Source organism: Asparagus officinalis, chromosome 8 (genome assembly GCF_001876935.1).
Source record: "Asparagus officinalis chromosome 8, Aspof.V1, whole genome shotgun sequence".
Taxonomy (NCBI): domain Eukaryota; kingdom Viridiplantae; phylum Streptophyta; class Magnoliopsida; order Asparagales; family Asparagaceae; genus Asparagus; species Asparagus officinalis.
In genome coordinates, this window is record NC_033801.1 from 130,801,775 (window position 1) to 130,815,460 (window position 13,686).

A 13,686-nucleotide genomic window follows, 5' to 3' on the forward strand; every position below is an offset into this window, starting at 1 on the left:
TTTAAATGAGAGGGAAAAAGAAGAAAATGAGGTTTTCTTGAGGGCGTCACTCTGGACTGAAAAGCTTTATTGGTTTAAGATAGAGAACACGAGCAGCCAAGCAAAAATCGAATAATAATAACCATCCTTATTATTATTTTCCTATACGCGTTGATTAAACACCTGCAGGTGGTTAATTTTATCTTCCTCAAGTTGAACAGAAATAATGCGTTGGGTTTTATTTCTAAGACATTAATCTTAATCAGAACAGATTTAACTTGACAAAACATCCATATAAACAAAACGGAGGAAGCATAAGAACACCACGTAACATGAAAATTTTGCTAATGCCACTCGGGAATCATCTAGCGGAGGTGGTGAGTAAATATAATTGAACACCAAAGCCCACCATGGCGTTTCCCGCCTCTGACAGAGGCCAGCGAGAAGCAGCTTTAGGTACCAAAGCTCCGATCTCCGGCGTCTCCCAATCCTGGTACTATAAACCTAATCGTGTTTCAGCAACATAAGCATAGGTCAACATTACATCATCATGTTAATTAAAAATATAGCATTTATCCAAAAAAAGAAAAAAGAAAAAAGGAAATACCCTTTCTCGTTCACAACGGGGTCAATCATCCCAGTATATACGCGAAGCCTGAAAGAGGGGGGAAAGTTTAGTTTGAGGAAAAACATGACTGAACACGACATGATGGTTCAGATGAATAGATACCCTGGGAACTTCTTGCTGAGCTTCTCTAATGCTGGAGGGGCAGCAACAGCTGATATCTGTAATATTGGTCTCGTAAGATCAGTAAGCTAGGGTACAGAGAGAGAGAGAGATGAAGAAAATGAAACTCCGTAGAATGCTTTTAGTGCACTTACTACTTTTATTTGCTTGTTAGCAACTCCTCGATCTTTCAACAAGTCAATTGCTGCAACTATCGTACCGCCTGTGATTAAGGAATGAATCAGAATCATGAAAACCTCCCCTCCAGCCGGAGACAAGGCGGCTCCTTAGTCTATGATAAAAGGGGTTACTTTAGAAGTTTCTACTTTCCAGCAGAGAGATGGACTGACATATTTGAGCTTTCAGGCAAAAATAGATGACCAAGTGCATTACATTATATCAGATTGGTGAATGTAGCCAATTAGTAGAGACTACTCAGCTCTGCCAGGTCAATGCCTGAATATTTTAGTGAAGTATTAATATGTTTCGTTCAACCATTTCAATGTAATCAAGACTATTTCGCTTTTATCAGTTAGACCAAGAAGGTGAAATAGACTACTTAGACATTTAGATAAAATGACAGACCATTGCGTTTAGACTTAAAATTAGGGTCTATTTCATCATTATCTCTATTGTAAAGTTCATACGAGCATAAATTCTGACAGGACAAAAGGTCATTAATGATGTGAAATTGAGAGAATAATGACATAAAACAAGGTTATATTTCATTTCTTTAATGCATTCATGAGCATCTTGATCAAAAATATGCATTGGACAGCACTAGCAAAATAAATGCCTTTACAACAACAAAAGCTGAGATATTATCTTATGAGACAAGGGTAATGAATTATAAAACAATTTGCATGGGTGTACCATATCAGAGAGAATAACTTTTGATTATAAATATCGAGAAAGCTATGTAGAAAACATTAAGATAAATGCATGCATTCAATTATAAAAATCCACGATCCTATATAGCTATGAAAACTCTAGGTGGAAGTTTTAGTGGGTCTCATCACAACAAATAAGAAGGCAAGAATGCAGGTTTAATATTGAAATCTTACAGTGTCATCTAAACAGATACATAAATGTTGATAGGATAAACAAATAATTATCAGTCAGAAAATATTACCAGTTGCCAACATAGGATCCACAACAAATAGTCTCGCTTCCTCAGAGAACTTATCAGGTAAACTGAAATCATCAAAGCAAAAAATGTTACTACATTGAGTTACACACAATTCTTTAACTAAACTAAGATATATCAAGTTTCTATGCTGGAAGCACTGCAACATGATATATTTATAATTATGATAACAAGTATGGGTATTCTATGAAATATGTTAAAAGGAAATCATGTCACAAAGATCACACCAAAAAAAAAAAAAAAGATTTAAGCAGAAATCACCTTACTTGTTCAAGTATGTAGATGGCTGAAGTGTTGTTTCATCCCTACGCATGCCTTCATTTTCAAAAAGGTAAGTCATCATTCAGGTGCGAAGATAATGCAACATGGGCAATAAATTAGAACAAAAAAAAAAGAAGAAGAAAATACATAATATCTGAAATTTCTGTTCAACAACCAGTTTTGAATTGGAAAAAGAAAGAAAAGGATAACATCACAAACGAACTTCAGCAATTCAATCTATTCTTACTTTGGTATATAGAGCATGAAAATCATTAAGCTTTAGTTTCTGCCATCCACTAAGTGATAACAATTTTGAACTCTTAACTCTTAAGTAATATCGTGGAAATCTCTTCATCGGAAATACAAAAAAATGTTGGTCATATTCTACAAATATTCTTGAACAAGATAATTGTCTAGGAGTGTCGAACTAAGAAAAAAAGAAAAGAATGTTAATTTAACTAGGAAGCCACCAAAAATAAAGTATATAACAATATCATGGCATATTTTATTCTCCAATTTCAATAAAACAGAATGCTTACCTAGATGGAATGTTTTTGTTGCCGGGAGGACTGATGGAGCAAGCTCTGCCAAAGCTAGGCCAGCTCTTAGTATAGGAATGACCTGCAATGTAGGAACTATAGTGTCAAGCCAAACCAATAAGACTCCAGTAATTATTTATCCATCAGTGATAGTTCACCATAAAATCTAACTTCATAATAGTAATGTAGCAAACAAGAAGTGGAAAGCCTTTCAAACAAACTTTATTTTCCCTGATTCAAACAAACTTTATTTTCCCTGATAAATTATCTACACAAGAAATTTGAATGGAACAGACCAATACGGGATCCTGAGGGTTGACAAATTCAACATCGGCAACACCCATAGGCGTCTGAATCTCTCCGCTGATTGTAGGCTGCAAGAATGCATGTGTCAGCTTAGAAACAAGGTAATCATCTAAAAGTTAAATGTGTGACTCAAAATTTGACTAGTAGAGCGTGCTTACTAGGTTCATAACTCATTAAGTTTAAACTACATTTCTAAAACTCAACATTAAACTTTAGCTCGATGGAGATATAATCTGTAATTTATCAGTTAGAAACCTATCACATACAGTGTTTCTAGTTAATTTATTTTTTCTTATTTTTCTTTTTACATTTATCAGTTAAAAACTCAAATTGCTCTTCGATTTTCTAGAGGTTGTTGGATTATACGTACAACATACTGACCACCAAAAAGTAGTTGAATTAGTGATGCACAAACAGCAGCTCTACCCAGACATATAAACACTGAGCATGCAGATAAAAAGTCAAGTCACCTACATAATACAACTACTTCTAAATCCTATAGTGATTGATGAGGCCTACCAGCCAATCCCTCGAGGCTTCATATATCAAGAGCCTCCCAAGTTCCGCCAGCGCGCTCTCTGTGAACCATTATGAGCCAAATGTTAGAACTAACAACAATGCATAAGCACCAAACGAAGACCACCAACTCATGTACTGATGCAGCATAAGTTGATTTAAAAAGAGAGAGGGAGAGGGAGAGAAAAAAAAAATAACTTACTGAAGATTGCACACGGCGTATGCTCGTTCCTCAGCACAGAAATCCAGTGTTTAATCAACGGATGAGGCGGAACCATTACCTACAACGGATCCAAATCCAATCAAAACAATCCCAAAAAAAAACCCTAAAAACACACCAGAAACAGCACCAGATCCGATCGAGATCTACCAGCATCCTCTCACCGTCACCGGCCTCTCCTCCTCCATCGCCGCCCAGATCTCGTCGCCGGCCGCCACGCAGATCGACGTTTCCTCGATCGCCGCCTCCCGGCGCCGCCGCCGCCGCCTAGGGTTTTAGAGAGAGAGAAGGTTAGGGTTTAGGGGAACACACATAAATAGTTCAGAGTTCGATTTCGATGCCTTCACCCTTGATTACGGTTTTCGAGAGGGAAAGGGGAGAAAGGAGATGGAAGAATGAGGAGCGATATATCGGGGGAAGAGTGTCGGGTGAGTATCGGACGGAGGAGGATGGAGAGGGGTATTTATAGATGCGGCCGCCATCGAAAAAGCGGGAGATTCGTTTCGGGTAAGGTAAAGAATAGAGGAATGTAGACGAGGATAGTTGGGGGGCTGGGGGATTTTGCGCATGATTTGACTAAATTGCCCTTCGGATGCCTGTTGTGTGGATTTTTTAACGGGTCGGATCTTGCTGGAGCCTCGTGAGATCCAAACCATTTTTGGGCGTGCTCGGTTAGATCATTAAAAATCTATGGGGTTTGTTTAGTTGGATGTAGTTATAATAACAACGGTTGCCGTAATAACAAATTAAGCCAAAATTATTGATGTTTGAACAACCCTTCTTAATTTTAAGAGTGTTCCGATTAGTGATTGATAGAGAGGTCATGGCTCGCTACTTCGAGGAGAATTTCCGACATGTCTTCTAGGCCCCAAGAAAATACATCTGCGTTCTCGAGCGGGAACGCGATACCAACTCCTCGTTGTGGGTCAACGAGGCTCAATCCGATCTTACCTTCCTCACTCCCTCCGGGACAATCGATATCCCATGGAGCTCCTCGATGGGGGTCGTTCTCTCCCGCTCCAACACTTTCTCCATCCGGAGGTGTGTCTTCTCGATGGACATGGTCTTTAGTACTCATTTTCCTTACATCGAGCGTAGATAGCAGGATCTGGCCTCCTGTTGGTTGCTTCTGGCAATTCTGACTCCTTCAGGGATCAAGAACTTCATCATTTGGCGCTAAGTGGGTGGAACCGCCTACAAGCTATTAATAACAGTTCTTCCCAAAATAACATTATATGCCGACATAAGGTTCGTTACCAAAAATCGGGTATGGACTATGTATTACCAAGGGTATTCACCAACCGTTAGGGGGAGAGCGATCATCCCTTCCGGCAGGAGCGAATGTCCTGTGAATCCAATGAGTGGACCCCGACAAGGTTGCAGGTTAGACTTGTCAATGCCTATCTGATTGAAGGAGTCGATGAATAGGATATCAATTGAACTTCCTGTGTTGACCAAAATCCTCTTGGCCTGGAAGCCATTGATCTCGGACGAGATGATGAGGGGGTCATTGTAACGCCTCTCAAGTCCGAGTTGCCAAAGGAGACGGGTTGGTCTGTCCTCGACTTTTTGTCGCATAAGTTGACTTGCAACGCTCGCCTGGCATACTTCTTTCAAGAATTGTTGTACATGCCTCCCACCGCAAGGCCGCTGCTGATAGTATTGATGACACCCCTAGTGCTAGCCTTGGTAGGTCGGGTGTTAAGCAACTACTGGGGCGAGTCGATCTAGACCAAGACCTTTGGCTAGATCCCGCCGGAGCGGGTTCTTTTCGGTCTCGCTGGGAGAGAAGCTTCTTAAAGTATCTCTTTGTATCAAGTCCTCAATATCTCTCTGAAGGATTCATCAATCATTGGTAAGATGGTTGTGATATTTATAATATCGACAGTATTGTCTCGTATCTCAAGATTGAGGATCCGACCTCATGCTAGGAGGAGTGGAATTGAGGTACCCCTCTTTCTGGACCATGTAAAGAGCTTTTGTGAGAGAGATGTTGGAGGTGGTGAGGACCGGCTTCATGGGGACCTCTCTCCTATGATCCTCATGTCAACACTGTTTGGCCAGGGTTTGGTTCTAAGAGGATCCTTTGCTGCCTCCTTCCTTGGAGAGGGATTGGCCTCTGTCGCTGGTGTCAGTATTGTTGTTGTTGCCGCTGCTATTGCTTTAGTGTCGTAACCGCTTTCTTGTAGACTCAGGTATCTTCCATGTCTATGTATCCATGAGCCTTGGCCATTAATTGCTCATAGCTGGTGACTCGCTTCTTAACGAGTGAGTTGGCTAGCTCATTGCTCTCCAAGCCGGCCATGATAGCAGACATGGCGACCACACCGTTAGGGTCATCGTCGACTTCTAGCCTCTTGGCCTGGAACCTCTTGAAGTAGTTCCTGAGGTTTTCTCCATGTTCTTGACGCATATTGCATCAAGACATGGGGCAACTTCTGATTGGTGTCGAGCATGAAGTGATCTACAAACGTCTAGCTGAGTTGTTCGAAGGTATGGATAAAATTTTTGCCCAAGAAGTTCCACAATAGCTTAGCGCTTTTCGTCAAAGTGATGGGCAAATATCTGCAGATGATTGGCTCTGATGCTTGTAGCATGGTCATCATGTCATAATAATTATGAGCATCCTCAGCTAGATCCCTGTTTGTGGAAAATTTGCAATAAGAAAATTAATGAAAGAATTGCGTTTGATTTATTCTCTCTAACTGTTTAGAAAAAGAATGTTTACAAATCTCTCAACTCTCGATTACAATTAGATTTCCTGATTACAAAAGAGAAGAGAATGATCTAGATTCTCCCCTTTGTTTAATTCTGGGTTCTTCTCGGTGGCGATGGAGTGCTTCCTTTGAATGCTTGCGTCGAACTTGCTCTCCGTTGACGATCCGACAATCTCAATTCACTGGAACAACTGATTCGTCTGGTTGATAACTCTTGACGAGTCTTGTAGCTCAGAATGAGTGACAGACTCTAATAAGAATAGAGTTGTTTGAACCGAAAATAATTCGGTTAATAAGCCAAGTATCGAGTGTCTGGAATCTTCAGTTGATGATGATTCCCCAGACTGTGTAAGGAGCCGATCCAGCTATCCTCAATATTTCTCTCTCTCTGAATCTGATCTCCAAAAATCTAGCCCCGAACTCTGTTGAGTTTGTTGATATTTATAGGAAGATTAGGGGTGTAACTGCCCCCATAATCCGCTCCTAAATGAGGGTTTAGTTGCCTCATTAATCGGTTGTAACAACCCACGTAAACCACTCCTCAGATCGTGGGTGAGAGCGGTTTTCGAAACTGTATGGATCGTGTTTGAACAAGTCAGAACTTTGACTTGCGTTCTGGCATAGATTCTGCGCTTGAACGCAGCATCTGGAAGTGCGTTCTACAGCGATATGGAGCTGCGTTGTGCAGCGATGTGAAGCTACGTTCTGCTGCGTTCTTTGATGTTTGAAGGTGCGTTTCGCAGTGTTGTAGAACTGCGTCTGACGGTGATTGAAGCTGTGTCTGGCAGCGGTATAGAGCTGCGTTGGGGAAGCGATTGAACTGCATTTGGCAGCGATTTGGAGCTGCGTTGGGCAGCGATTGAACTGCGAACAATGAAGTTGTGGCTGCCTTTTCTGTCTTTATATATGGATGACACCAATGACCATTCGAGAAGGTCCTATTCAAGCCATTTGTGACAATTGAGGCATCTCAATAACGCTTTATCTCTTTGCATGGCTTTGTACTTCTCAGCATGTCGAATATTTGCCCACAATTCTCTATATCTTCCTGCTTTTCTAAAATCATTACACTGCTCATCATCATCTCTAATAGTTGCTAATATAATATTAGTCATGTTGTTGTCGTAGCCATCAAGATCAATGGGACTGTGTTGATAGCTGAGGATGCAATGATTGCGGTGCTTCGACTTTTGGAGCGTAGCTCCTTGTGTTTTGACTGTAGGGATGAATTCTACCTCTCGATTTCTTCATGGTCCATAAGGGCGTCTCTCGATTGTAGCTTTCTGTTGGTAACAAGAAAGTCATCTGATTGTAACTTTCTTTGTTATAGCCTAATGGGGATTAGCTATCCATTGTGATTTTTTAGACAGCATACAATCCCCCTCGCCTTTATACTTGCCATTCATGATTTACTCGGGGAGGGGAGTATTCCGCCCAATGGCCTACGTGATTGGTTGAAAGGTCCAGTCGTAACCAGAAGCCACATTAGTGGTTGACGGGCCTGGAGCAGCATGAGGATGCCGAGGGCCGTGCGATGCCACCCCTATAGCGTGCTCTAGATCATCATGACCAAATCTAGGGCTCTATCCGTTGCTTCCACATATTGCTGACAATATCGGGGAGTAGCTACAAAGCGAGTTGATGGTCGACGGGCCTGGACCAACCCATCTCCTTTGGAGACTCAAACTTGAGAGGTGTTGAGACACCTCACAATGACTCCCTCATCATCTCGGTCGAGATTAACGACTTCCAGATCAAGAGAATTTTGGTAGACACTAGAAGTTCAACTGATATCCTATTTATCGACACTTTTAATCAGATGAGCATTGACAAGTCCAAGCTGCAGTCTTGTCGGAGTCCACTCATTGGATTCATAGGACATTCGTTCATACCAGAAGGGACGACCACTCTCCCCATAACTGTCAGCAAACACCCTTGGTAATCCATTGTCCAGACCCAATTTTTGGTAATGAATCTCAAGTTGGCTTATAATGTTATTTTGGAAAGAATTGCCCTCACTAACTTGCGGGCACGTCCACCACCAAATGGTGAAGTTATTGACTCCTAAAGGAGTCAAAATTGCCATAAGCAACTAACGAGAGGCTAAATCTTATTATATACTCTCAATGAAGGAAAAGGAGTACTAGAGACCTTGCTCGTTGAGAAGGCACACCTCTAGAAGGAGAAAGTGTTAGAGCGGGAGAGGACAAACCCTATTGAGGAGATCCATGAGATATTGATCGACCAAGAGGGAGTGAAGAAAGTCAATATCAGATCAAGACTCATTGAGCCACAACAAGGAGCTGTGATCACATTCCTACTCAAGAACGCAGATGTATTTGCTTGGAGGCTAGAAGATATGACGCGAATTCCCCTAGAAGTGGCGAGCTACGAGCTCTCAGTCGACCGACACACAAAGTTGGTGTAATAAAAGAAGAGGCATCTCGGTTTCAAAAGACAGAAAGCGGCGACCGATGAAGTCGAGCGACTCCTTAAAGCTGACTTCATCAGATAAGTGCACTACTCGAAGTGGTTGTCCAACTTACTACTAGTAAAAAAGTTTCTGGGCAGATGACGAATTTGTGTAGACTTCACAGATCTCAATAAAGCTTGCCCACAGGATAGCTATCCCCTCCCTAGGATCAAGCAGCATGTGGACGAGAGCGCGAATCATGAACTGCTCAGCTTCATGGACGCTTTCTTCGGTTACAACTAGATCCGCATGACTGAGCATGATCAAGAGAAGACCTCATTCATTATATAGAGGATCCATTGCTATAAAGTAATGCCCTTCGGTCTTAAAATTACGGGTGTCACCTACCAGAGACTGGTCAATAAAATTTTCAAGCCCCACATCAGCCGCAATGTGGAAGCATATATGGACGACATCCTTGTGAAGTCAAAGTTAATGTCATCACACATATTGGATCTTGAAGAGACTTCCTCCATCCTCTGACGCTATCGCATGAAGTTTAATCCAGCCAAATGCGCTTTTGGGGTACAATTGGGCAAATTCCTCGCGTTCATGGTTACTCAGAGGGGCATTAAAATCAATCTCAAGAAGATAGCCATCAAGGAACAGCTGTCTGAACCCCGTACACCGAAGGACGTTGTAGGCTGTCTAAAAATCACAATAGATAGCTTATCCTCCATCAAACACTGATGATGGAAGTTACAATCTGACGACTTCCAGAAGGCTACAATTTGAAGACTTTCATGTAGATCGCTGAAGGTTACAATCTGACGACCTTCACGACAACCGATGAGAGCTCTAGTTCAACAGCATTTACAATCAACATCGGGAGTTACAATCTGACGACTCTCATATTCTCAAGGAGCCAAGACGAAGATTACAAGATAATGATCTTTGCAACGCTTACTTTGTGATAATCTCTTCAAAGACAAGACGCGAAGGTCCTCCCCGTGTGTCAACATCAAAACGCCGGGGTCGATCCCGCGTTACAACATCAAAACGCGAGGGTCGAACCCACGTTACAACATCAAAATGCCGGAGTCGATCCCGCGTTACAACATCAAAACGCGAGGGTCGAACCCACGTTACAACATCAAAACGCTGGAGTCGGACCCGCGTTACAACATCAAAACGCGAGGGTCGAACCCACGTTACAACATCAAAACGCTGGAGTCGATCCCGCGTTACAACATCAAAACGCTGGAGTCGGACCCGCGTTACAACAAGCGAAACGTGAGCGACCCTCGCGTTCTGGATGTTCAGTCAACACCCAACCTCGCGTCTCAATACTAAGACGGGAGGTTAGGGTCCTGAACGCCAGGTTGGGCGTTTGACTCATTCAAATATGAGTCGAACGGTTTTCAGAACCGTTTTTCCCACGATCTGAGGAAATCACGCCCACTTAGGAGCGGATTTAGAGGGCAGTTACACCCTCTTAATCCCCTATAAAAGCGAGTAAACTCAACTGAGTTCGAGGTTCGATTTTTTCTTGGCTTGAATCGACCATTGAAGGCTGGCATTTCAGAACTAAGAATTGACAGCAACAGGAGAGATCCTTAGGCGAGCTTTTGAGGGGATCAGCATCATCCTCCAACGAAGATTATCTTCAACTTCGACAACAGAGAGCTTTGATCCTTGGCTTATCAACCGAACTTTCGGTTCAAATCAACTCTTTTTCAAGAGTTCAAACTCGATCAGAGTTATCAACTCATCAAGAGTTTTAAACTTGCCACGCAAGTTCTCCACAACGTCAAATCGTGAGGAGAAGACATCGTTCCAGTGAATCAAGACGTCGGATCGTCAACGGAGAGCAAACTCGACGCGAGCATTCGAGGGAGGCACTCCATCGCCACCAAGAAGAACCCGGTTTTAAACAAAGGGGAGAACCAAATTCGTTCTCTTCTCTTTTGTAATCAAATTGTAACCGGAATCAAAGAAATACAAGTCATTTTTCTTTGGTTCTATTTTTTGCAATTTTTCCAGAACGGAAAGATAGCCACCTACCATCGCATTAACTGCTCTGACAAAGTCATTAGTACTGCTCTAGCCCTATAATCTTCATGACTCATCGGACCCAGTCAGCTCCAAGCACCTGCTGTTCTCTCTACATTTAATGACTAGATGACTCACCCTCGTTAACGGTCGATACCTGTAAGACATCTACCGACTCAGTTGCCTGTCTGAACTTGGTCAAGTTACCTTTTTGCCCTTCCGATCTGCTATAAAAGGAAGCTGTACTGCATGGTGTAAATTCTTCTTCTTTCATGCAACTTTGAATTCCTCTTCTTCACTTATTTCTTATTTTCCCACTCAAGTTCATACACTAAATTTATCGTTGGAGGAACAACTCAGAGAACCCAACTCTAGCCTCTTACAAGTTTTTAATGTGCATGAGTGAATATCAGGCTCCACAACCAGACATCTGAAGAAGCTTGATGATCCTAACCCAATACTAATCCCTAACTAAACCGCACGTTCGATAACTGACATCAACAAATAGGCCACATTTTTTTTGTCATTTTCAATCATTTTGATCCATTGAAAAATAATTTTGCGAAGCCAAAAAGTACAATTTTATGAGTTAAATTCCACGATTTTTGGTCATTTTTAGTCGTATTGATCCATTAGTAAATAATTTTATAGAGGGTAAAATTCAAGATTTCATGAGCTATAAACCATAATTTTTGTCTTTTTAGTCTTTTGACCCATTGAAAATCAATTTTCATGGAGCTCAAATTTCATGATTTCGTGAGCTACTCATGATTTTTAGCTATTTTCTATCATTTTGATCCATTGAAAAAATTTAGTGAAGCTCAAAATTTACGATTACAACTCCACTACTTTTGATCATTTTTAATCATTTAACCCATTTTCTCTGGTCAAAATTCACAATTTCATGAGCTATAACACATAATTTTTTACCATTTTTAATCATTTTAACTCTTTGGCAAATAATTTCGTGGAGGCTGATATTCACGATTTAAAGAGCTATAACACATGCTTTAAAAAATGTAAGGGACTAACAGGCAAATAATGAGATGTAAGGAGCCACTTGGCAATTAATATTGATTTAAGGGAAAAGGACAAATTTTCAAAACCAACCCATTTGATGTTTTAATTGCAAAAAACGACCCGTTCCTAACTTATTTAGAGAAACCGACCTGGTTTCAGCACTGTCGCTGAAACCAGGTCGGTTTTTCTAAAAAACTTTACGAAACTTCACGGGAGTTCAACTCCCGTGAAGTTTTTTCTCATAACAAAACTTCACGGGAGTTGAACTCCCGTGAAGTTTGGGAATTTTTTTTTCAAAAACCAACCCAGTTTCAACCAACTGGGTCGGTTTTTATAAATAAAATAGAAACGGGTCGTTTTTTGCAATTAAATCATGAAATGGGTCGGTTTTGAAAATTTGTCCTAAGGGAAAATTATGCAGCTACTCCTTTTTTTTATCGACTTCAGCCGCTTAATTTCGTGCTAAGCTTCGAAAGAAAACAATTAAATAACTAAAGCCAGTTACCCTTTCGTACTTCGTTTGAAAGGGACACTCCCATTCTAGGGTTTTGCGATCGGGGGGGAAAAACAATTTTTTCCCTGAAAACTTCGATCGTGAATAGAAAATGGCGATCTAAGAGCTACAATCAATTCAAGAACAAAAACAATGGAAGAAGGTTATACCAGTATCCCTTCGAGTCAATTGCCCGGCTCCGTCCCCGTACGCTTCTCTCACTTTTCAAATTCTTTCTAGATTTTTCGCGAATTTTTGATTTCTTGCTTGGTTGAGTGAAATCTATGACTGTTGATTTGAGATTTTGTCTGCAGGCTGTGATTCCTCAAGATAAGAAGCCGACTCCAAGCGCAAGTAAAAGCTTCAACTTCAATTTCTTGTTCTGAGTTAATTTTGAGCTACTTGATTTGATTTTTTTTTCCCGCTCCTGTTTATTGTGTTTTAGGTGTGATACCGAATGCTAATTTGCAACATTTTCCACCGGCTAATGGAGGTTATCAGCCCCCTGGGAGTCCTTATGGTAATAATTTATCGCGGTTGCTACTTATTCTCGGAATTTCATTTCAATTTTACTGAGTTTTTGGGTATGATATAGAAAGTTAGGCTCAATATTTACATTTTCCTTTTTGTTGACTGCTTATTGGTTTGTGGACCTGATAAATAAACCATTCTTTTGATGTATAAATGTCAAACACATACTGCTCAATGTTGTAATTATTAAAATTTATCGAAACCTATAAGAAATATTAGAATGTATCGAGACCTATAGGAGAATTTGAAAAGAAAGTGAAAAGTGGAGTTTATTATGTTTATTCATGCCAAGTCAGCAAACCTTAATTTATCATAATTTGGTATGTTTACATTTCAGCTTTGTTTGTGAACTCAATTTTACTTAATATCAAGTTTCAGTATATTAATTTGGATTAATGTTTGGGTTACTGGTTGAGTGTTGTAACTTTACTCCTCTTGGTTTAAAATTCACCAGCCTACATGTTAATATTATATGCTCTTCAGGTACTCCACGTATTGAGAACTGAAGAAGTTCATCTAGACACTTAGCCTATATGTTAATCTAATTAGGAACAAAAATAATAACTTGAAATGAAACCTTAGATAGTGGTGAAAATCTTTATTGTAATGAGAGTATAAAACCAACACAGTGTTCTTGATCCTTGGCACACATAACTATATTCTGTAATAATGTATCATGATATAGGTCTATGGAAGCATTCTGATCCATCTTATTACCAAACTATTTATTGAAGACTAATACATTCCGAAACAAGCCATATTTCT

The 13,686-nt window shown here is 40.6% G+C and overlaps 2 protein-coding genes across 2 annotated transcripts in view; one reads left to right on the forward strand and one right to left on the reverse strand.

Moving 5' to 3' along the window:
* Positions 151 to 3,885, reverse strand: LOC109822515 (uracil phosphoribosyltransferase). Its single transcript, XM_020388730.1, has 11 exons — positions 3,846 to 3,885; positions 3,678 to 3,756; positions 3,479 to 3,537; positions 2,950 to 3,027; positions 2,654 to 2,735; positions 2,120 to 2,168; positions 1,839 to 1,900; positions 862 to 929; positions 710 to 765; positions 587 to 634; positions 151 to 483 (listed from the first exon to the last, which is right to left on the reverse strand). Exons 1-11 carry the CDS (start codon positions 3,849 to 3,851, stop codon positions 432 to 434), a joined length of 639 nt encoding a protein of 212 aa, XP_020244319.1. The 5' UTR covers positions 3,852 to 3,885; the 3' UTR covers positions 151 to 431.
* LOC109822292 (protein YIPF1 homolog) overlaps positions 12,389 to 13,686 on the forward strand; it is a 4,972-nt gene continuing 3,674 nt past the window's right edge. Inside the window, exons 1-3 of the mRNA XM_020388475.1 lie at positions 12,389 to 12,597; positions 12,705 to 12,744; positions 12,836 to 12,910. Coding sequence (XP_020244064.1) covers positions 12,544 to 12,597; positions 12,705 to 12,744; positions 12,836 to 12,910 — 169 coding nt within the window. The 5' untranslated portion in view covers positions 12,389 to 12,543. The remainder of the gene's footprint in view (positions 12,598 to 12,704; positions 12,745 to 12,835; positions 12,911 to 13,686) is intronic.